This window comes from Hypanus sabinus, chromosome 9 (genome assembly GCF_030144855.1).
Source record: "Hypanus sabinus isolate sHypSab1 chromosome 9, sHypSab1.hap1, whole genome shotgun sequence".
Lineage (NCBI taxonomy): Eukaryota > Metazoa > Chordata > Chondrichthyes > Myliobatiformes > Dasyatidae > Hypanus > Hypanus sabinus.
The window spans coordinates 121,976,497-121,999,498 of NC_082714.1; the positions used below are offsets into that span (position 1 = coordinate 121,976,497).

General features: G+C 40.5%; 1 protein-coding gene across 2 annotated transcripts in view; it reads left to right on the forward strand.

Moving 5' to 3' along the window:
• The window catches only part of LOC132399762 (probable phospholipid-transporting ATPase IIA), a 183,738-nt gene that overhangs the window by 67,250 nt on the left and 93,486 nt on the right, over positions 1 to 23,002 (forward strand). For both annotated transcript variants that reach the window (XR_009514065.1, XM_059980485.1), the window contains exon 14: positions 2,721 to 2,936. Coding sequence is in view for 1 of the 2 variants with exons in the window: in XM_059980485.1 (XP_059836468.1) it covers positions 2,721 to 2,936 (216 nt within the window). In the remaining variant the exon portion in view is untranslated. The remainder of the gene's footprint in view (positions 1 to 2,720; positions 2,937 to 23,002) is intronic.

Genomic DNA, 23,002 nt, shown 5'->3' on the forward strand with positions numbered 1-23,002 from the left:
GAATTGTATTTTGCCTGGTCAGTCGAATTAATTATATTAACTCTACCTTGATTCTGTTTAAACGTTAATTACATGCTGTCCTCTGATAACGATAAACCATTCCTTGGTGAACAGTAAAGTTTCATCTTGCATGAATTGGCTAAGGATGTGTTTTTTTTTAAAAAAAGCTAATCACTGCATTGTTCTGTGCCAAATGGATGATGATTCAAAACTGAGTGATGTATTGAATCATACTGTTTGCCTTGGTTCACATATTAAAAAGTGAAGTGAAATGTTTGGCATCTGTGAAACTGTGGCTAGCTGTGAATCTCTGGCAGAAGGGTGGAATTTATTATTTAGGATTCCAGAAAATGATTGAATATATGACATAGAAATAAATTTTCACCTTCTGTTTAATCTTTTCATCATTTCCTATTAACGCTAGGATCTATTCCAGTTAATAGACATTTTCCCAGTCTACCCTTTCATTGTTACCAGCTCTTGGTAATTTTTTCTTCAAGGATTTGTTTAACCCTCATCTAAGAAGATTCATGTTTGTGGACTGCCAGTGAACTGGTTGCGATATCTTTGCCCAGTTAAAGAGAAACTCTGGTAACTTAATCTGTTGTTGCTACTAATTGTCAACCTACCACCCCAAAGGAAAAATAGTATTTTTCTCAAAATACGATGTGCCTCAGAATCGAACATATCCTCTGAAAGCAAGTGTGTAAATTTTTACTTAATCATTGACAAAATCATTGTACTACAGTACTGTGCAAAAGCCTTGAGTGCATATATATAGCTAGGATGCCTATGATATTTACACAGTACTCTAGTAATTTTATGTATTACTCTGTACTGATGCCACACAAAAAAAAACAAATTTTATGACATATGTGAATGATGATGAGCCTGATTCTGATATGGGTCTTGATTGTGGACTAAGATTGGTCAGGGGAAGGGGAACCATAATCGGGAAATGGAGAGGGGAGGGAGTGGGAAGCATCAGAGAGACATTCTCTAATGATCAATAAACAAATTGTTTGGAATCAGATGACCTTGTTTTGTGTCCTGCGGCGCCTTTTCCCAATATCCGTTGCTCCTGCCAGTTTTACAAATTCGCTCTCTGCTCCATGTTGACAAATACAGTACTTTGCCGAAGTCTTATGCACCCTGGCTATATATACCACATGTGCCTAAGACTTTTGTACAGTACTGTATATTCTTCTGTTACAAGCATCTAAACTTCCATTCTATTGTCCATTTTTTTGTTAATATTTATAACAATTCTCTCTCGCCCCCTTCAGCTGAAGGTGTTAAATCCATGCTAGCTTATGGATTTGAGAGTACACTTTCACATACAGTGATGTGTGAGGTTAGCTATTATTGATGAGTGTTAATGGTAAGTTCTGGTTGCTTTCTTGGCTGCAGAAAAATCAAAGCCTTCCAATTCTACCTTCCACCTAAGATGCACAAATGCATGATGAATGATTCCAAGTTGGAGTTACTTGACAAAAACTAAAAAGCCTCACTGGTTTTCATCTCTCTGATTAGGAGTGGAGGGGGTGATGGAGGAGTTGGAAATTGAGGATATTTGAGGACGCTCTGTCTATACCTAAGTAAAATAGTCAAGCTTAAGTGTACATTACACATAAAACTATAGTCTAGAAAGTCAGACGTACGAGAATGAGTGGTGTTTTGATTTTTTACATTTGCTTGCTGTCAAGTTCTATTATACATGACACTTAGACACACAATTGAAGATGCATACAAAGGCTTTCCTTCCATTCTTTTTTCCAAGTCTGGAGCAATAACTTACAAATTACTAAATGCAGCAGATTTTCTGAGCTGCTGGGAACATTTGAGGATTTTTACCCAAACAACTTGACAATGCATTTTCACATGCATCTTGTATTCTATTATACCTCTCAGAAGCAACAAAGGCTTCCTCTAAAGCCATGCTGCAATTCTTTTTGATTTTGTAACAGAGAATATTAACTTCACTTCCATGTCAACCATTCATGCAATAAGTCTTTATTTTGTTCAGTGTTGTTGGCACAAGTACTTTAATTATCTGTCATCGTCTCAACACAGCAGATATAGAGCCCCAAAGGTGGTCAGGATTCTACATCCTTAGAAGGACTTATAATGCTAAATTTGCATTTGAAACCTTTTTATTTAATTAGTTATCTTGTAGATAAAGATAATGTCAAATTAGATCATTCGTGAGGGAATTAAATTATTGAGCAGCGTTGATTTCTGAAGAGTTAGTGAGTAGATTATATTTCCCTACTTCTATTTAAGTTGTTCCGAAAGGTAAGATCTGAACTGTGAAATAGTGCTGTCTCATCCCCTTGGTTTGTGTTGTTCTCTCTCCTCTTGTAGTGATGTAGAAAGAGAAAGATGATCTTTATTTGTCATATGTACATTGAAACATACAGTGAAATGTGTCAACAACCAGCGCAGTCCAAATTTGTGCTGGAGGCAGCCACAAGCATCACAAAGCTTCCAATATCAAGGTAGCATGCGCACAGTTTACTAGCTCTAACCTGTATGTCTTTGGAATGTGGGTGGAAACACATACCGTCACAGGGAGTACACTGCTTACAGATAGCGGGAATTGAACTCCGATCGCTGGCACTGTAATGTTGTTATGCTAACCACTGCATTACCATGCCATCCTGATGATGATGAATGTAATTATTAATGCTGAAATAAACTGGGATTCTTTTGTTCCCCAGCCTCCACCTGCTTCACAAGACAAATCCTCCTCAGCTACGCCTAAAATGCGTAAAACTGTCGCCATTCGTGTTCACGAGGCAGTGAAAGCAATTTCATTGTGCCACAATGTTACACCCGTCTATGAGTCTCGTGGGCCTGATTCACCGGACCGAGCTGAAGCCGAACAAAGTTATGAAGATGCATGTCGAACTTACCAAGCAGCCAGTCCAGATGAGGTTAGTTTGTTGTTATATTACTAGTTGATTTTATTTTTGTATGTTGCCCTTCATCTCCTATTTCAACGTTTGAAAAGCCAGATGAGATGTGATGGACAGTCTTCACATCTGTCTATAAAACATTGGCACCACCATCACTTGTGCCATTCAGTCCCTCCTGACCTTACCCTCCCATAGATATTGCCTTGTCAGAATGTATTAAAACATGCTCCCTATTTGATGGATGCAATTTTGTACGTTTACAGGTGGTTCAAAGTACATGTATGTCACCACATACATCCATACATCCCTGAGATTCAATTTTCTTGTGGGCATACTCAGCAAAACTATAGAATAGTTACTGTAACGGGAATAATGAAAGATTGGCCAGAGTGCACAACAAACTGCAAAAGCATATATAAATAAATAACAATAAATAAGATAATGAGATAAAGAGTCCTTAAAATGAGATCATTGGCTGTGGAAACATTTCAATGATGGGGCGAGCAAGTGTAGTTATTCCCATTTGTTCAAGAGCCTGATGGTTGAGGGGTAGTAACTGTTCTTGAACCTGCTGGGGCAAGTCCATAAGACCATAAGATTTAGGAGCAGAAGTAGGCCATTCAGTCCATTGAGTGTGCTCCACCATTCAATCATGGGCCGATCCAATTCATACAGTCATCCCCCTGCCCTGCTTTCAGCCCATACCCTTTGATACTCTGGATAATCAAGAGCCTATCTATCTCTGCCTTAAATACACCCAATGACTTGGCTCCACATCCACTCCTGAGGCTCTTGTACCTTCTTCCTGATGGCAGCAGCGAGAAGAGGTGGTTGCTTGGATAAAGAAGTAAATTGGGATTTGTGCTAACTTTCCCTTATTACAACCTGAAACCATTTGCAATGTCACATCTTTATTTCCAGCAGAGATGGAAGTGTTTTCTTGTTATGCTTGTCTCAGCAACACCTGGCAGTTTTGCACTTTGCTTTCTGTCTGGCAGAATGATTCTCTTGCAGATTACTTCTTGCATGGTGTAAAAATCCATTCTGATTTGCCTGTTCTGAGCACCTGCTCACTGAACCATCAACTGTGTTCTTCTGTCAATCTCCTATTCTTAAACGAGCTGAATGTGACATTTTCATGAATTATTATCAGTGAAATCTTTATCTTTTGGGTGAAATATTACAAGTTAATTATTTTGATTTGATTTAGCTATTTTTGTTTTTTTTTGCTGCCGAGTATTTAAGAGCTTTTCTCTATATTGTATTGAATGATGAGTCAGAAAACCCAGTGCACGAAGTGCTGCTGAATTGATTTGTGATTAATGTGATTAACATTTAAACAATATGGCTCTTTGTTCCATTGTTCTGTATTTTGCATGAAAAGGAGTTCATGTCCCTTGACTTGATGTAAATTCTGCTAATTTGGGGTGGTGCGTTTGCGAAAGAGTCCTGTTGTGTGATTCAGCTGGTGACAAAGAAGCTAAACTCTAGCTGGTCCTGCAGTATTGTGAGCAGTTTTGGGCCCCTTATTTATCCAAGAAAGAATATGCCGGCGTTGGAAAATGTGCAGAGGAGGTTCACAAAAATGATCATGGGAATGAATAGTTTAACAGATGAGGAGCGTTTGATGACTCTGGGCCTGCACTCAGCAGAATTCAGAAGAATAAGGGGGACCCCACTGAAACCTATCGAATCTTGAAAGGCTAGAGAGAATGGATGTGGAGAGGAAGGTAATCTAGGAACAGAGGGTACAGCTTCAGAATGCTTTGGCATCCCTTTAGAACAGAAATGTGAGGGCATTTTTAGCTGAAGAGGTGCATCTGGGGAATTCATTGTCACAGAGCTGTGGAGGCTAAGTAATTCGGCACATTTAAAGCGGACATCGGTTGGTTCTTGATTAGTAATGGTGTCAAAGGTTATAGGGAGAAGGCAGCAGAAAGATGTTGAGAACAATTTCAAATCAGTCATGATGGAATAGCAGGGTTGATGGACCGAATGGCCTAATTCTGCTCCTTGGACCTGTGGTTCTATAGTCCTTGCTTTTTGTAATATTCTCCCTTGCCCCATCTACTACTTTACTGGTGTTTATGGATTAATCCTGGTCTCTTTTATTGATTACATTTTCCTTCCTATAAAAGTCCTTTAATTAAATCCTTCTTCAAACCCATCACATCAAACAGAATTTCAATGCCCTTTCTTAATGGCTCACATCTCTTGTCTTCCATTTCTGAAGTACTAAGGAATTGTTTTAAACTTTTAAATGTGTTATAGAGATGTGGAAGATAAGTTCAGCTCTGGGAAATAATAAATTGATGTAATAAATTTTACAGTTACTCAGCAAATTCCGCTAACTTATTTTTTTAAAAAGAAAACAAACTGGCCTCTGGCATACTAAAAGGTGATTAAGGACAATATCACCCAAATTTAATGCACCCCATTTTAAGCACCCCTGAATCAGGTATGGACATATGAGATAATTCCTTTGAATTACCTTGAGGAGAAACTGTTTTCCCAAAGAGTGGTGTATCTGTGGAATTCTCTGCCCAGGGAAGCAGTTGAGACTTCTTCACTAAATATATTTAAGAATCAGTTAGATAGGTTTTTACACAGTAAGGGAATTAAGGGTTATGGGGAAAAGGCAGGTAGATGGAGCTGAGTTTACGGACAGATCAGCCATGATCTTATTGAATGGTGGGGCAGGCTCGATGGGCTGGATGGCCTACTCCAGCTCCTATTTCTTATGTTCTTATATAAGCAGAGCTATTGCTGTATTGCTCTTGTTGGAGATGAAAATTAAAATATAACAAAATGGGATTGAAAAATAAATTGCAAATATGAAGAAAAAATTGTTCAAATAATTAACTCCACCACAATTTCTTGCCTTTTAATGAAAAATAGAAATCCACCATTTATTATTTCTTAATGATTGATTTCTGCTGTTCCATTCCAATATCTTGAAGGATGCCACATTCAGTTCTCAGGAGCTCCATGTATTCTTGGCAATGTGCAACAAATATTTTATTAAACAGATAAAGGAAGGCAACAAAAGCAACACCCTGGGGCCTCCTAGGCTATCTGATCTAATGAAATAATAGTTTGTTCTTTTTGATCAAATGTAACAGTTTGTATATGAATTATGTATATACTATTGACCATGACCCTTACAACAGAAGCTTTTTTCCATCCCTCATGCTCTTTTTCTATCCTCCAATCCGTTATTGAAGTTGATATGAGTCACATTTAGTGGTTTTAATAAAAAGAGCTGCTGCTTCCAACTCATTGTTAACAACTTGTTAATGAGAGAGGTCAGGGGAGAATGGCCAGACTGGTTCAAGCTGACAGGAAGGCAACAGTAACTCAAGTAACCACACGTTACGACAGTGGTGTGCAGAAGAGCATTTGTGAAAGTGTAACACATTGAACTTTGAGGTGGATGGGCTGTAGCAGCAAAAGACCACAGTGGCTACTTTATTAGGTACAGGAAAAACCTAATGAATTGACCACTCTGTATTATGGAACACAAGGAAAAGTATGGCTGCCTTAAGCAATGAGTTAATGTTATACTTTCCTCAAGCACATGTAATTGTAAAGTAATTTTCACTCCAGATATTATTACACCCCATCTATGCCACTGTGCATTCGGACTAGAAAAGTGCCAGATTCCTCCCTGAATGGATCTCAACCAGTGGAGAATAGTTATAGGATGAGTAGTAGATAAACTATGCTGCATGGTTCAGATATTTATCTTGTGACTCCTGCTTGACTCATGGTTCTAACCTTAAACCTTCCTGTCTGTATAACATGGCTGTGGTGTGACATAAACTCACTAAGGTTACAAATGAGCCCCTCTGTCCAAATGCTGTTTCTGGCACTTACTTGAATATGTGGTTCCTGGAGCCGAGTTTACCTGTTTTTTCCTATTTACTCATCAACCCTTAATTCCACCCTCCCCCGCCCCCCGCCACACATCAAGATCTGACCCTTCACTGAAACTGGAATTCCAAACACATGCTGAGAGACAAGCTGATTACTTTTATTGCAGGCCACCTAGCGTAATGGACAATGTGAAAATAATTTCTATTTGTACATCTTTTCCCCAAAGTAATGTAATTTGCAAAAGCCTCCAGAGAGAAATTGTTAAAGGTGTCATAGCGAAAGGGTGAGCTGGGTAATTGGTACTTCTTTCTTTAATTTGTTACCAATAGGCTATCACATCTAAATTTATCAAGAAAATAAAAATCTTCATTTGCAGGTATAACCCCCTCCATTTGGACATAAATCATTGTAGTAAAGTGTCTGTTATTTCAGGAAGATGAGAAGAGTTAGTTGTTCACATACCAGGACAGACAATGAATATAGAAGCTGTTTTAACCATCCAGAAGTGTCAGAGGTCAGGAATATAATATCTCCCCCGTGTTCCAGCTAAATTACAGTGAAATCATAATAATGTCATTCTTGCTTGAAGGAAACTTGCATTTAGCAAGAATGCTTGATTCCAGTGATAGATGACCAGGCAGGAAGGAGTTGTGTAAATGGCCCTGGGAGTCAAAGGTCAGGAACTGGATTGTATAAGGTCATTGAGTATTCAGTGCCTTTTCAAATCTTTGGCACCGCCAGGTCAAAGGTGAGAGTCTGGTTTGATCTTTTATGATAATTTAATCATAGAAAACAACCATTTTCTACATAAAAACCAATTGCAGACAGATTCCTGATTAATGCAGGAAGATGTGATTAGTATGATGCTCAACATTGAGGTTTTCATTTCACTTCATTAATGAAGAACATAAATATCCAAGATACACTTAAAAACTTTCAGATTATTCTACTGCATTAAGGCACCTTATTTATCTTCCCCATTTTCTAGTATCTCTGTAATTTACACCTTCAGTAGGACAGGGACAACCGGATACTGTGCATTCCAAAGCAGACCATTAGGCTATATTTTGGAGTATAGCCTCACATCACTTTTGCCAGTTTTATTTTCTGCTCTGGTGAGTGAATACCTAGCATTTGAATATAAATACCTGCCTAATTGAGGACTACCTGGACAGTTTGGGAAGATACCTTGCCACCATAATACCTTTGGAAAATTTAAGGAGATATTTGATTTGAAAAGGTTATTTTCCACCAGTTTTCACTACTCCATCCCCCTACTTCTCTAAACATATTACCTTCATCTTGTTGCTGTTCTTCACCCTTCTGTGTCTTCCTTAGAAAGCTGTCATTCATGCAATGGTGCCATAGTAGGGTACCCGTTAGCAGAACACTATTACAGCTCAGGGAGTCGGTATTTGGAGTTCAATTCTCTTGCCACCTGTATGGATCGTGTACATTCTCCCCATGATTGCAATAGTTCCCTCCAGTTTCCATCCACAGTCCAAAGACTTGCCATTAATTGATCATTAATTGAACAAGCTTCCAGTAGAAGTGGTAGAGGCAGGTTCGGTATTGTCATTTAAAGTAAAATTGGATAGGTATATGGACAGGAAAGGAATGGAGGGTTATGGGCTGAGTGCGGGCCAGTGGGACTAAGTGAGAGTAAGCATTCGGCATGGACTACAAGGGCCAAGATGGCCTGTTTCCGTGCTGTAATTGTTATATGGTTATTGTAAATTGTCCTGTGATTAGGCTAGGGTTAAATTGGTGGTTTGCTGCATGGATTGGAAGGGCCTGTCCCACACTGTAACTCTTGATTAAGAAAATAAAAGGCTGTGGCATTGAATATTAATTTTATTATGGAACAAAAGCCAAAGTTGAATCAATGGTTTTTTTTAAATAAATGAGCATCAAAGGAGATTCCACTACTTGTTCCTGTTCTAACTAACGACCTGGGTATAATCAGCAGTTAACCCAGGGATATCTGGATAATCCTCCAGATAAACTAATTCAGGTTTATGTGCAGAAGAAAAGCCTGTTTTCATCTACATACTCATTCTTAGTGGCTTGAGCTAACGAGGCAATAGTACGTTGACTGTGTATTGTAAACCATTTTCGAAAATCAGTTCCATTGCAGTCCATAGAATCAAATTTAGTTATCAAAGCAAAAAAAATGCTTTGTCAATCATTTATTATACCTTAAACTCTGCTGCTGAAAGATGTATCTCTTTGTGTATATGGATGCATACAGGTTGTGTAATAACCCTATGACATCTTAACCTAACAAGCAGATTGTTCTGCTTTTCAGTCACCTAAGCATCGAATGCAGCCGTCATTGCAAGCCGGGTATGTGTTGCCTGTGCAGTAGAGTTGGCAGTATGAGCCAGATCTGGGATGGTTTTTGTTCTTAGGCTGTAGCCATTGCTGGCAGTGTCAGTGTTTCTTATCCAACACAATTAGACAATTGACAAAAGGTACAGGAATAGGCCATTCAGCCCTTCGAGCCAGCACCGCCATTCAATGTGATCATGGCTGATCATCCACAATCGGTACCCCGTTCCTGCCCTCTCCCCATATCCCTTGACTCCACTATCTTTAAGAGTTATGTCTAACTCTTCCTTGAAAGCATCCAGAGAATTGGCCTCCACTGCCTTCTGGGACAGAGCATTCCATAGATCCACAACTCTGGGTGAAAAAAGTTTTTCCTGAACTCCATTCTAAATGGCCTACCCCTTATTCTTAAACTGTGGCCTGTGGTTCTGGACTCCCCCAACATCAGGAACATGTTTCCTGCCTCCAGCGTGTCCAATCCCTTAATAATCTTATATGTTTCAATCAGATACCCTCTCATCCTTCTAAATTCCAGTGTATACAAGCCCATTTGCTCCAGTCTTTCAACATATGACAGTCCCACCATCCCGGGAATCAATCTCGTAAACCTACACTGCACTCCCTCAATAGCAAGAATGTCCTTCCTCAAATTTGGAGACCAAATTGTCCTTGAATTGGGAGGCAGATAAGCATCACTCCTCCACGGCAGAGCCATTGATGTGCGAAGCAGAGTGGTCAACCTGAGCCTTCTTCCTGAAGTACTCAATCACTTCTTCTGTCCTGTTCACATTAAGATGCGGGTTGTTCTCACTGTTGGACAAGCCTCTCAATCTCCTCTCTGTATGCTGACTCTTCATTGTTGCCGATGAGGCCAAACACTGTAGTATCATCAGTGAATGTGATTTGAACTGAATCTGACAATGCAGCTGTGAGTCAGCAATGTGTTGAACACACAGCCTGGGGTGGGACCAGTTCTCAGCATGATGGAGCTTGATATGTTGCTCCCAAATGTGACTGACTGGGTCTTTCCATTAAGAAGTCGAATATCCATTTCCAGAGGGAGATGATGAGTCCCAACAAGGACAATTTAGCCACCAGCTTCTGAGAGATGATTGTGTTAAGTGCCGAGCTGAAGTTAATGAACAACATCCTGTTCTAAGTGGGACAGGAAGGAATAGAGGGCTGGGGTAATTGCATCATCAGTGGATCCCTTTGAGTGGTAGACAAACTGGTAAAAGTCCAATGTAGCTAGAAGATGGCATTTTATATGCTCCATTAGCAGCCACTCAAAGCACTTCATGATTATTAAAGTCAGTGACATTGGGCAGTAATGTTTTAGGCCTGTTACTGTTGCCCTCTTGACACCAGAATGATGGTGACTGCCTTCAAGTCTGTAGGGACAGGGAACGTTTCAAAGAGATGTTAAGGATGTCTGTTGAGGCCTCTGTTAGCAGATCTGTACAGTCCCTCAGCACCCGACCAGTTATGTTGTCAGGCCCACAGCTTAACTTGGGTTTACACTGGCTAGGATCCTGTTCAGCTCATCTGTGGCCAGAGAGGGTGGCATCACTGGTGCACTCCAGTGATATTTACAGCCCCAGATACAGTAAGTAATACTTCATGAACTGCAATCCAAAGTAAAGTGGAAATGTTGATATGGTATAGTTCTCGTGACGAAACCAGTTTCCCACTTCATTAACAAATCTGAAAACATTTTGCCCAATATGAATATGCTTTCAACTCCAAAATCTTGCCAAAAGCATTGTGTGTCGACAATTTCAACCGTCATCAGCTTAAAGAAATTCTTATACTGAAAGACTGGGGTTTAAGTGGACATTAATGGGTCTAGGATCTGAGGGCACATTCAATAAAGGCATATTCCTTTAAAACAGAGTTGAGGAAGACTTTCTTCAGCCGAGGGTGGTGAACCTATGGAATTTGCTGTCACAGAGGGGTTGTGGAGACCAAGTCCATAAGACTTAGGAGTAGAATTAGGGCGATTCGGCTAATCGAGCCTGCCCTGCCATTCAATCACAACTGATTCATTATCCCTCTCAAACCCATTCTTCTACCAACTCCTCATAAACTTCAACAACCTGAGTAATTAGAACCTATCAACCTCTGCTTTAAATATATCCAATGAAGTTGTCTCCTCAGCGGTGTGTGGCAATGAATTCCACAGATTTTCTACTCTCTGGCTACAGATATTCCTCCACACCTCTGTTCAAAATAGATGTCTCACTAATCTAAGGTTGTGCCCTCTGCTCTTAGACTCCACTACTATAGGAAACATCCTCTCCATATCCACTCTATCTAGGCCTTTCAATCTTCAGTAGAGATCCTTTTCCCACCCCCCCCATTCTTCTAAACTCCAGCATAAAAAAAATCTTCCAATACTGTGGAGAAGTCTTAGGCACCCTAGTTATATATATGTGCCTAAGACTTTTGCACAGTACTGTGTGTGGTGTGTTTTCTATCCCTTTTGGTCTCACTCCTTCGATGGCACAGACTGTTGCTGTGCTGTAAGTAAAAGCCATTAACACAGACGTTTGCCATAGTAAACCTGCAACGTGAGGATTGCAGCTATTTTTGTCCACAAGGACAATGAACGGGAATCGGCTCCCAACGGTGTTTAACCAGCATCCATGAACACCTAATTGGAACAAGTGGGATTTTGTCAAATCTACTTGATGAGCCCCTCATCAAACATCTACCACAAAGATGGCCATGAAATATTTTTCTGCTGCATTAGCGCGTCTGTGTCTGATTTATGTGCTCAAATCTGTAGCAGGACTTGATCACACAGTCTATTAATTTGGAAGAAAAGTACTTGCAAATGAGCCCAACTAAAAATGGGCAATACCAGAAATGCTCAGCCGATCCCGAGTTCTCACTGCTTTACTTACCCCTCCCCCACCACAACTTAAATCGTCCTTTTCCAGCACTAGTGGAGCCACCAGGATCAGAAGTGTTGATTCTGCTTGACCACCAGCATTTCACTGTTTTGTTTTGGCTTTCCAGCATCTGTGGTGATGCTACAAGATCATGTGCAGTTGTTCTTCAGTGGGAGTAGTTAAGTTGTGTAAGTCTGAAGAAGAGCTAACCTCAGTATCACAGATGCAGAGTGATGTGCCTGCCAGTGACCTACGTTATGTGTCTATCTTGGGTCTGCTACTAGCGGTCTGTATGTTAATGTCTTATTAGGAGACCACAGCTTCAGAATTTTAAACGCAAGTATACCATGTAGGTTGATTTTTTTTTTACAATGCACACGACCTACAAGTGGGTCCAAACTCCCTTTCAAAATGCATACATGGTGAATTTCAAGGCTCAGGTGCACCCCCAAGATGATATACAGGGCAGCCTAAATAATTAGTGAAAGTCAAAAGTGTTAGAGATCTGAAATATAAACAGAAATACAGGAAATTCTAAGCAGGTTAGGCAGCACTGATGGCCAGAGAAATCGAGGTAAGGTTTCAGATCAATGACTTTAATGGAGAAGTGAAGAAGTATGTCTATTTCTTGTTCAATCCAAAAGGGAGTTCCTCCACTTGGAGTTATCTGGTACTTGAATTAATTACCCAGCTTCTGCTCTCTGCTTTTAGCCTTCCATACTCGTCCATTGAAGTCTAACTGCATTTTAATTCTGAATATAACTCCGATTTCCTCTCTCCATTACTGCCATATCTGCTCTGGGTTTTCTCAATATTTTTTTGCTTTGGTCTCCCCCAACATGTTCTCTTGATTTTTTTTTAAATTTTGACTACGACCATCTTTATTTTCTTTATGAACTAGAAAGTCACAGAAGTATTGTCATCTAAACAATTTTGATCTTTGCTCTGTTAAAGATATTCCCTTACATCTGTCTGCAAAATTTATTGTGCCTGTGTTCTCACGTTTCCAATTCTGTGGCAGAAAGATTCTCCACAGAATGTCTCCTGACTACCTGTGTCATTTCCGCAATTCATAGAAACATAGAAAATAGGTGCAGGAGTAGGCCATTTGGCCCTTCGAACCTGCACCGCCATTCAGTATGATCATGGCTGATCATCCAACTCAGAACCCTGTACCTGCTTTCTCTCCAGACCCCTGATCCCTTTAGCCACAAGGGCCATATCTAACTTCCTCTTAAATATAGCCAATGAACCGGCCTCAACTGTTTCCTGTGGCAGAGAATTCCACAGATTCACCACTGTGTGAAGAAGTTTTTCCTCATCTTGGTCCTAAAAGGCTTCCCCTTTATCCTTAAACTGTGACCCCTTGTTCTGAACTCCCCCAACATCGGAAACAATCTTCCTGCATCTAGCCTGTCCAATCCCTTTAGAATTTTATATGTTTCAATAAGATCCCCCCCCCCCCGCCTCAATCTTCTAAATTCTAGTGAATATAAGCCTAGTCAATCCAGTCTTTCTTCATATGAAAGTTCTGCCATCCCAGGAATCAATCTGGTGAACCTTCTTTGTACTCCCTCTATAGCAAGAATGTCTTTCCTCAGATTGGGGGACCAAAACTGTACTCTGGGTGCAGTCTCACCAAGGCCTTGTACAACTGCAGTAGAACCTCCCTGCTCCTATACTCAAATCCTTTTGCTATGAATGCCAACATACCATTTGCCTTTTTCACAGTCTGCTGTACCTGCATGCCCACCTTCAATGACACCCAGGTCTAGTTGCATCTCCCCTTTTCCTAAACCGCCACCATTCAGATAATAATCTGTTTTCCTGTTCTTGCAACCAAAGTGGATAACCTCACATTTATCCACATTAGATTGCATCTGCCATGAATTTGCCCACTCACCTAACCTATCCAAGTCACCCTGCATCCTCTTAGCATCCTCCTTACAGCTAACACCGCTGCCCAGCTTCGTGTTATCCACAAACTTGGAGATGCTGCATTTAATTCCCTCGTCTAAATCATGAATATATATTGTAAACAACTGGGGTCCCAGCACTGAGCCTTGCGGTACCCCACTAGTCACTGCCTGCCATTCTGAAAAGGTCCCGTTTACTCCCACTCTTTGCTTCCTGTCTGCCAACCAATTCTCTATCCACATCAATACCATACCCCCAATACTGTGTGCTTTAAGTTTGCACACTAGTCTCCTGTATGGGACCTTGTCAAAAGCCTTTTGAAAATCTAGATATACTACATCCACTGGCTCTCCCCTATCCACTCTACTTGTTACATCTTCAAAAAATTCTATAAGATTCGTCAGACATGATTTTCCTTTCACAAATCCATGCTGACTTTGTCCGATGATTTCACCTCTTTCCAAATGTGCTGTTATCACATCTTTGATAACCGACTCTAGCATTTTCCCCACCACCGATGTCAGACTCACCGGTTTATAATTCCCCGGTTTTTCTCTCTCTCCTTTTTTTTCCTAAAAAGTGGTGTTACATTAGCCACCCTCCAATCCTCAGGAACTAATCCAGAATCTAAGGAGTTTTGAAAAATTATCACTAATGCATCCACTATTTCTTGGGCTACTTCCTTAAACACTCTGGGATGCAGACCATCTGGCCCTGGGGATTTATCTGCCTTTAATCCCTTCAATTTACATAACACCACTTCCCTACTAACATGTATTTCCCTCAGTTCCTCCATCTCACTAGACCCTAGGTCCCTTACTATTTCCGGAGGATTATTTATGTCCTCCTTAGTGAAGACAGAACAAAAGTAGTTATTCAATTGGTCTGCCATGTCTTTGTTCCCTATGATCAATTCACCTGTTTCTGACTGTAAGGGACCTACATATGTCTTGACCAATCTTTTTCTTTTCACATACCTGTAAAAGCTTTTACAGTCAGTTTTTATGTTCCCTGCCAGCTTTCTCTCATAATCTTTTTTCCCCTTCCTAATTAAGCTCTTTGTCATCCTCTGCTGGTCTCTGAATTACTCCCAGTTCTCAGGTGTGCTGCTTTTGTTTGCTAATTTATATGTTTCTTCTTTGGACTTGATACTGTCCCTAATTTCCCTTGTCAGCCACGGGTGCACTACCTTCCCTGGTTTATTCTTTTGCCAAACTGGGATGAACAATTGTTGTAGTTCTTCCATGCGATCTTTAAATGCTTGTCATTACATATCCACCGTCAAGCCTTTAAGTATCATTTGCCAGTCTATCTTAGCTAATTCACGTCTCGTACCTTCAAAGTTACCCTTATTTAAGTTCAGAACCTTTGTTTCTGAATTAACTATGTCACTCTCCATCTTAATGAAGAATTCCACCATATTATGGTCACTCTTACCCAAGGGGCCTCACACGACAAGATTGCTAACTAACCCTTCCTCATTGCTCAATACCCAATCTAGAATGGCCTGCCCTCTTGTTGGTTCCTCGACATGTTGGTTCAGAAAACCATCCCGCATACATTCCAAGAAATCCTCTTCCTCAGCACCCTTACCAATTTGGTTCACCCAATTTATATGTAGATTGAAGTCACCCATTATAACTACTGTTCCTTTATTGCACGTATTTCTAATTTCCTGTTCAATGCCATCCCCAACCTCACTACTACTGTTAGGTGGCCTGTACACAACTCCCACCAGCGTTTTCTGCCCCTTAGTATTATGCAACTCTACCCATATCGATTCCACATCCTCCAGGCTAATGTCCTTCCTTTCTATTGCGTTAATCTCCTCTCTAACCAGCAATGCTACCCCACCTCCTTTTCTTTCCTGTCTATCCCTCCTGAATATTGAATATCCCTGGAAGTTGAGCTCCCATCCTTGGTCACCCTGGAGCCATGTCTCTGTGATCTCAACTATATCATATTCATTAATAACTATCTGCATATTCAATTCATCCACCTTGTTACGAATGCTCCTCGCATTGACACACAAAGCCTTCAGGCTTGTTTTTACAACACTCTTAGCCCTTACACAATTATGTTGAAAAGTGGCCCTTTTTGCTTTTTGCCCTGGATTTGCCTGCCTGCCACTTTTACTTTTTACCTTACTACTTTTTGCTTCTACCCTCATTTTACACCCCTCTGTATCTGCACTTGTTCCTTATTACTTATATATTATATTAAAGTATATATTACTTATATACTTTTTACTTATATTGTTGGTACCTATGTGCACCACGACCACTGGCTGTTCACCCTCCCATTCCAGAATGTCCTGCAGCCGCTCAGAGACATCCTGGACCTTTGCACCAGGGAGGCAACATACCATCCTGGAGTCTTGTTTGCGGCTGCAGAAATGCCTGTCTATTCCCCTTACAATCAAATCCCCTATCACTATGGCTCTCCCACTCCTTTTCCTTCCCTCCTGTGCCGCAGAGCCACCCATGGTGCAATGAACTCAGGTGCTGCTGCCTTCCCCTGATGAGAGATCTCCCCCAACAGTATCCAAAACAGTATATCTGTTTAAGAGGGAGATGACCTCAGGGGACTCCTGCACTACCTGCCTACTGCTACGCTGTCTAGTGGCCACCCCTTCCCTTTCTGCCTGTGTAGCCTTTACCTGCGGTGTGCCCAACTCACTAAACGTGCTATTCACGACTTTCTCAGCATCGCGGATGCTCCAGTATGAATCCAATCGCAGCTCCAGGCGCTCAATGAGGTCTCCCAGAAACTGCAGCTGGACACACTTCCTGCACACATAGTCATCAGGAACACTGGAAGTATCCCTGATTTCCCACATGCTGCAGGATGAACAAACCATGGGGCCAATTTCAGCTGCCATGACCTACCCGACACTTACCTCAACTTTTGAAACGTTCTCCTTTGAAAAGAACTTACCCGGCCTTACCTCACTTGGAGTGAAGCTCGTCCTCAGCCTCTACTCGCCAAAGCCTCTCGAGACAAAGCCTTCCTACTCTGTCTCCCTCTACTCTGTCGCCCGCTACTGAGAACGTCTACTGTTCTCTTTAAATACTCCCGCTGCCTCACTGTCGGACTTACACGCGCTTGCACAGTCGTGCCCCCGTTAAACTGCAGAAGAAAATTTCCTGTTTTAATCTCGTATAGCTCGGGTAAGCTACCAACTGAAGGAGTCTTCATGGAGGTATATCTGCAAGATAAAAAAGAGATGGAGTCATCAAACCCCCTTTGAATTACACCATAGTTGACAATGACTGCCTATCAAACTCCCTAGCACCTAGAACTAATTATAGTTGTATCATTCTTTCATGGTTTGAATATTTTTAAGAGAAAGGCAGTTTGAAAGGATTGGCCTCTTTGCTATGTATTCTATTTCCCCCTTCTATTTATTCAATCTCTCTTTTCATTGCTTATAATTCACTCTTTATATTTCTTTTGGCTTTTCCCAAACACCAAATCTCAGTGCTTAACAAAAAGAGATATATGTTGGTTTTGATTTTACTTGGGAACCAGATCTCTTGGAATCATACAACATAGAACTAGGCCCTTCAGCCCATCTAGTCCATGATGAACTGTTATTCTGCCTAGTCTCATTGACTAGCATCTGGGTCATAGCTCTCCATACCCCTCCAATCCATGCATCAATCCAAAGTTCTCTTAAATGTTTTCAATCAAACCTGCATCCACCACTTACGCTGGCAGTTCGTGCCACACTCTCAACACCCTCTGAGTGAAGAAGTTCTCCTTGAATATTTCTCCTTTCGCCCTTCAACTATGACCCATTTTCTAATGTCACCCACTGTCAGTGGAAAAAGCTTGTTTGTGTTTACCATATCTAACCCCCTCATAATTTTGTATACATTTATCAAATCTCCCTCATTCAACAATGCTCCAGGGAATAATTCCTAATCTTTTCAACTCTTCGCTATAAGTTGGGTCCTCCAGTCCTGCCCACGTTCTTGCAGGCATTCTCTGTACTCTTTCAATTTTGTTGAGGTCTTTCTGTAGGTAGGTGACCAGAACTGTACACAATATTCCAAATTAGACTTCATCAACATGACATCCCAACTCCTGTATTCAGTACTTTGATTTATGAAAGCCACTGTGTCAGAAACTTTCTTTAAGATCCTATCTACCTGTGAAGCCACTTTCAAAGAGTTATAGATCTGTATTCCCAGATTGCTGTTTTACTGTACTCTGCAATGCCCTGTACATTCTACCCAGATTTTGTTCTCCCAAAATTAAACGCCCCACAGTTGCTGCATCTGCTGTTCTCTTCAGTACAATGTTGTCAGTTCATGTATTCTGCCCAAAATAAATACAAACAATAGGAAAATATCATACTCCAATTGTAGCAATAAAGGTCAATGTTTAGTTTGTATAATGTACTAACAACTTCTGAAAGCAGTTGCTAACTGAACCTGATTCTTTCTTATCACCATGTTACAAGTCAGGGAATGAATTAATATCATTCTACTTTCCTGGGTGAATGCAGCACCAAGAGCAAGTTTGTTTGATGAGACTCCCATTAAGAACAGGCTTGCATTGTGTTCAATTCATTTGCTAAAAGAAATTGTTTTTCTTTTTGAATAACCAACCTCAATCATATAATTTTGCCTCAGAAAACGTCATTTAAGCAGCCAGTTAAAACTTTATATCCTTGAAGATTTCCCTAATTTTATTTTTTTAACTTTTTAAAGATTTGTAGTTGAAGAGGTTTTTTTATATTTATATGCCACATCTTACAACGGAGCTGAATGTATGTTTGTGTTAGAGTGGTTGACTTGTTATTGAGTGAAAGGATAATGACGGTGTGTGGATGTTGTTATTTTAGTCGTACTTCCAGCAAGCAACTCAATCTGTCAGCACAATTGCACAAGTCTGCCTTTATTGGATTGGTGTGGTATCTGGGGTTAGGTATGTGTCAGGTTATAGGCTAAAGGTTAAAAATGTAAGCAAAGTGGGCTAATTTATTTATAAATAAAAGTGACCATGGTATGTAACTGGACCCAGTTTGTTCATTTAAGTAAAAGAAACGTTCAGAGTTTTGGTGGTAATGTTCCCTTTGCCGTCTGGAACTTAATGGGTGGTTTATAATGTCTTGAAGGGTGAGTATGCAAACCTGTCCAGTCTTGAGTATGGTTGTAGATTTCATTTACGACTTGTGGTCTTACTGGCTTGCTGCATATCTCACAGGAATAAGGAATAAGCCTCAAGTCGTGTTACTTCCATAGGATGTCAGCAGTCACTCTTCCCTTTCACAGTCTGACATTTCTCATCATTCACAAGGTGAAGAAGCCCACAAGGAGCAACCAGGCCTCGAGCATTGCCGACTGTGCCCTGATTACACAGCTTGTGTTCTTACAGGGCCTTTTCCACTGTTCCTAATTTCAGGTGTCAGATAAAAGGTGTGAGAGGGTGGCAGGGTCAGATACAAATTGAGTCCAATCCCACGGTTCAGTGTGAATGGTCTCTGCTGACTCTGGGCAAATCCTGCGATTAGGTGCTGCTTCTCCACTGGCAGGCCATCAACATGATCTGATCCATTAGATCATTTTATAATGTGACCCACACAAAGTGTTTAATGGAGGGGAGCCTATGTAAGAATGTCAGAGGGAAACTGCAACCCAGAAGGTATGTGGGGAGCAGCAAGAGTTGGAATCACAACACCTCCAGAATTCTCCATCCACCCAACCGTACATATTGAGTCATAAAATGAAGGCCTAGCTAGCAACGTCCTGAGAATCAGTAGTCTAGCTGAAACAGTAATGATAGGAGTGGGTGGTTTATCATATTAGATGCGATTGTGGTTAATTGTTAACAGTTATCAACGAACCTTTTTTCTGCAAATTTCAATTTTCTTTATTTATTCACTTTATGGGATTTGGTTATCGAAAGCGCAGCGAGCAATTATTGCCCCAAAGAAGGTGGTGGTGAGTTACCTTCTTGAACTGCTGCAGTCATTTTAATGAGAAGTCCTATTTCCTTCCTAGTCCTTTTTATTACTAGCAGAAAGTGAGTACCATGACTTAGACTCAGTGGCATTGAAGGAACACGGATATATTGCCAAGTCAGGATAGCATGTAACTTGGAGGAGAGCTTGTTGTTGTATTTGGAGGTCATGGTTGTGGGAGGTGCTGTCAGAAGAGGCTGGGTAAGTAACAGCAGTGTGTTTTGTAGCTGATGCATACTGCAACATGGCGTACCTCTCAGATCGGAAGTTCGAGTTTAAGATGGTGGGTACATTAACATCAAGCAGGTTCCTGGTTAAAGTTTTATTCGGATTTTCTATCCATAATTTTGCATTATTGTTACATTGCAGTATTTCAATTCTATGTTTTCAGGTTTCTTGATGAAAGCCTTAAAAAGGATATTGATGAGCAGACTATGATTTCTGAGTTTGGCATATGTTAAAACTGCTCACAAATTTTATGATGCAGTGTCAAATTGTAACTGATAACAATGGGAGAACCTTTAATTTGTTATCTACTGAAGTTCTTCGGTACGATGAACATTTTCACCCAATGCCTGTCACCCATTATTCTTTGATCATATTCATTGGGTGGATGTAAAGTCCTTCAATAGGTTTAAGCAGAGGCAAGCAGATTCTTGGTAAGCAAGAGGGTGTAAAATCATCATGAGGTGGGACTGTAGAGTTGTAGCTCAAGTGTGATCAGCCATGATGTTATTAAATGGCAGAGCAGTCCCAAAGAGCTGAGAGGTGCACTCCTGCTCTTAATTTGTCTGTTTGTTCTTGTGCAGAGTGGGCGGCAGACTTTGCTAAGCCCTGGGTCATTAGTGCACTGTTTTCCAATCTTTGCAGTACATGAGCCCCTGTTGAGATGGGCATGCTTCAGGATATCCCCTACGGATTTTTGGCATACTTCAGGAACCAAGTCGAGAATCGGAATGAAATGATTGTCGAAGAAAGGAAAGCTCCTCCTGTTGAAGAAAATTTGTCTGGAGTACAGGAGTAGTTTAATAGACAAAAGAGAGATCTAATTATAGATGCACAGTGGTTTGATCATTTCTCAGAGGTCTCGTATTCCAGTTAAAATGTATGGTCCAGTGTATCGCCTGTGTCACTTGTAACTTCCTGCTAAATTGAACCAGCTGACCTCTGCACAGTACTGGCTCACTCACGTGCTGACAGAACATTCCTCATTATAAGGAATGGAAGTAATGAGTGCGCCTGAGTCTTACACCAGCTACAGACATAACTTTTAGTTAAGACAGAAAGTTGTGAATAACTGATATAGACACAGTGTTGATTCTGACCCTTTCCTCTGACACAAGATAATGTTTATATTTACAGATGTTTCATGGCTAACTTCTTCCTCAGTTGATTTGGTAGTTTCAATGTTAATAGCAGCTTTGTAGTATCTTTCCTGGATGGTGTGTGGAAATGTATCTGTACCAAAGTGGTGTAAAGTGCTCCTATCCTCCGCTGTTCTGCAGGTCACCTTGGACAACATGTAGCACGTACTCCCCCCCCCCCCCCCCACCAACCACAATCAGGGTCACATGAAGCAATGGGAGCAGGTGGTGGATGGTTGTATGAGCAGCTGGTGCACATCACAAGTCCTGGTTATGCAACCATTGATGCCATGCAGACGACCTCTGAAGAGCATTGACGATGGCTAGAGCCACCCGTCTTGTAAGGACATTGCTCAGAAGTAGGCAATGGCAAACCACTTCTGTAGAAAAATTTGTTAAGAAAAATCATGGTCAAGATTATGATTGCCCACATCATACAATATGGCACATAATAAATTCATAGTATCTTTTCAGCAATGGTAGTGCAGTGGTTACAAAACACTTTACGGTGCCTGTGACCTGGGTTCAATTCCTACAACTGTCTGTAAGGAGCTTGTACAATTTCTCCATTACAGTGTGGGTTTCCTCCCACAGTCCAAAGACGTACCGGATGGTAGATTAATTGGTCATTGTAAATTGTCCCATGGTTTTGTCATTCTCCTTTACTTGCACGACTACAAAACACTTGATTTCTTAAGTCTTCTGTTGATTTCTATATGCTTCCCCTTATCAATTTTATCATTCAACTCTGTCCTCTGATTTTCTACTCTTTGCAACATTTATCTGATAATGTTACTCCCATGGGAGATTTTAAGTTGCATATTGCTTAGGTGAATCAAATTATCAAGGTATCATAGAAGAAGGATTTATGGATTGGATTTTAGAGCAGTACATTCTGGAGTGTGCTATTTTAGATTCGGTCTTATGTGATGACCAAGAGTTAATAGGGATGTTATGATTAAAGATCCATGAGCATTAATGACCAGGAAATAATTGAATTTCAAATAAAGTTTGAGGATGAAGTCCATAAATAGTGTCTTCAATTTATATAAGGACACTTATGATGGTATGAGGGAGGAATTGTCTAAAGTGGATTGGGAAAAAGACAATTCTGTAGAGGAACAGTGGCATATATTCAACCAGCTGGTCTAATAAGGTCACAGTATAAAGGAGATTCATCAGACTAATTCCTGGATTGAGAGGGTTGCCCTAAAAAGAGGGACTAAATAGTTTACTCTAAGCTCCATGGAATACAGAGCAACCTTATTAATTGTACAAGACCTTATGGGAGCTTGTGGGTTGATATTAGGATGTTTCACAAGTGGGAGATTCACAAGCAAGGGCACATAACTACAGAATAAAGAGCTTTTCATTTATAAATGAGCTATGTCAAATTCTTTTCTCATAGCAAGTACTGGAAATGGAATCATTAGAAGCATGTATAGTGGAGGCGATAAAGATTAAGGAATGGAGTGGTGTAGAGAAATGGCACAAAAGTTGAACCCAAGATAGATTAGCCTCAATTATATTAATGCAGGAGCTGGCTTGAATGTCCTGATGGCCAATTCCTGTTGTTCTGTTCTTCTGTTGTGTGATGTTAACCCTGCTCACTCCCATGAGCCATAAGTGTGTAATTTTCCCTTGGAACATTTGTTAAGAAATATATATACTTTTTTTTTTACCATTTACTATTGTTTACCTGCTGGTAAATCTTATTCTACTTTTCCAAAA